At 36.0% G+C, this 1,635-nt stretch overlaps 3 protein-coding genes across 3 annotated transcripts; all 3 read left to right on the forward strand.

The window, feature by feature from the left end:
- Positions 1-74: 74 nt before the first annotated feature.
- Positions 75-425, forward strand: T310_10020 (uncharacterized protein; the record flags this gene model as incomplete). The annotated part of the gene is made up of 1 exon (XM_013467547.1): positions 75-425. A coding segment is annotated over one exon (351 nt), but the record flags the coding sequence as incomplete, so codon positions are not given.
- A 104-nt stretch (positions 426-529) lies between these two features.
- Positions 530-808, forward strand: T310_10021 (uncharacterized protein; the record flags this gene model as incomplete). Its single annotated transcript, XM_013467548.1, has 1 exon — positions 530-808. A coding segment is annotated over one exon (279 nt), but the record flags the coding sequence as incomplete, so codon positions are not given.
- Positions 809-1,283: 475 nt separating this feature from the next.
- Positions 1,284-1,635, forward strand: T310_10022 (uncharacterized protein; the record flags this gene model as incomplete). The annotated part of the gene is made up of 1 exon (XM_013467549.1): positions 1,284-1,635. A coding segment is annotated over one exon (352 nt), but the record flags the coding sequence as incomplete, so codon positions are not given.

Below are 1,635 nucleotides of genomic sequence, written 5' to 3' on the forward strand. Positions count from 1 at the left end.
CTATCTGGCACAGCTATTGCTCTCTGCACAATTATCCTCAGATGCTACTGCCACCATTGGTGAGAAATGGGTGAACCAATTTATTAAGCGCCATATTGAGCTTTGTTCTAAATATACCTGAAAGTATGATTATCAACAAGCAAAATGTGAAGATCCAGAGCTCATTAAGGGGTGGTTCAAGTGGTTTCATGATACTATTCAAAAAGTCTGTGATCCTTAAGCAAGATATCTACAATATGGATGAGACTGGCTTCCAAATGGGTATGATTTCAACTGCCAAAGTTATCAGTGGATCAGAAACACAAGAGAGTCACGTAAAAGCTATACAGCCTGGGAATCGTGAATGGGTTACTGCAATTGTTGCAGTAAATGCAGCTGGATGGGCCTTACCTCTACATATTATTCTTGCAGCAGAGAATCACTAATCTTAATGGTATCAAGCTATCCCAAAGGACTACCAAATCAGTGTTAGCAAGAATGGCTGGACAAATAATGAGATAGGCCTTAAATGGCTTCAGAAGACCTTTGAGACCTATACAGCTTCATACACAGTTGGAGATATCGCCTATTGATTTTAGATGGGCATAGCAGCCTTGCTACTGCAGGATTTGATAAATTCTGTGTAGAGAAGAATATTATTCCTCTTTATATGCTATCACATTCTTCTCACCTGCTCCAACTGCTTGATGTCAGCTGCTTCTTGCCATTAAAGCACCTGTATGGCCAGAAAATTGGGGAGATAATACAGAAAGGAATCTATACCATTGACAAGGAAGATTTTTTATATATCTATCCTACAGTCCATTAACAAGCTAATAACTACTAGGTATAGATTATAGTCTTTAAGTTTTATATTAGGGTCTATTAGTATAGTAATTAGTTTATAGTCCTTTATAATAAACTTATCTAGTATCTTCTTAATATATCTATACTAAGAAAGTCTAATAATTTAATTCTTTCTATTATATATAATAGTTATTCTTAAGTAGTAGTTATATAGACCTACGTTATATAAAATATTTACTTAAAGCTTTCTTAACCTTCTAAATGTCTTTAATTAATAGTTTAAAGATTAAGTGACTATTAATATAGATAGTAATATATATTAAGTTATAATAGAAGATACCTAAATCTATAAAGATTAGTTTAAACCCTAGTATTTTTAGGAAAATACTTAAAATAAAGTACTAAATTCTTAATAATTATTTTAGCCTATATAGTACCTTATTAAGTCTATAGACTTAGCTGTATTATCTTTTAGCCTAGTTAGGTACTTAACGTAATCCACCACCGAGCTGCGCGGACCACCGAGCTGCGCGGCCACCACCTCGGCCACCCCCTATCATCGGATTTATCGCGATTTACCAACGCACCGCGTCATGGCTGATATATCAAAAGAAGGGCGTATGCAATTAGCACTTGAAGCCTATAAGAAAGGTCTTTTTCCATCAAAAACTGCAGCTGCCAAAGCTTTTGACGTGCCTCCAAGGACCTTTATGACACGCGTTAATGGGACTACTGCTCGCAAAGATTCAACTGCAAATTGTCGCAAATTGACAGATACTGAAGAATCTACACTTTCAGCATGGATTCTTGATATGGACCGACGTGGTTTACCTCCACGAATATCAACAG

Source organism: Rasamsonia emersonii (assembly GCF_000968595.1).
Source record: "Rasamsonia emersonii CBS 393.64 chromosome Unknown ctg1118621762338, whole genome shotgun sequence".
NCBI lineage: Eukaryota > Fungi > Ascomycota > Eurotiomycetes > Eurotiales > Trichocomaceae > Rasamsonia > Rasamsonia emersonii.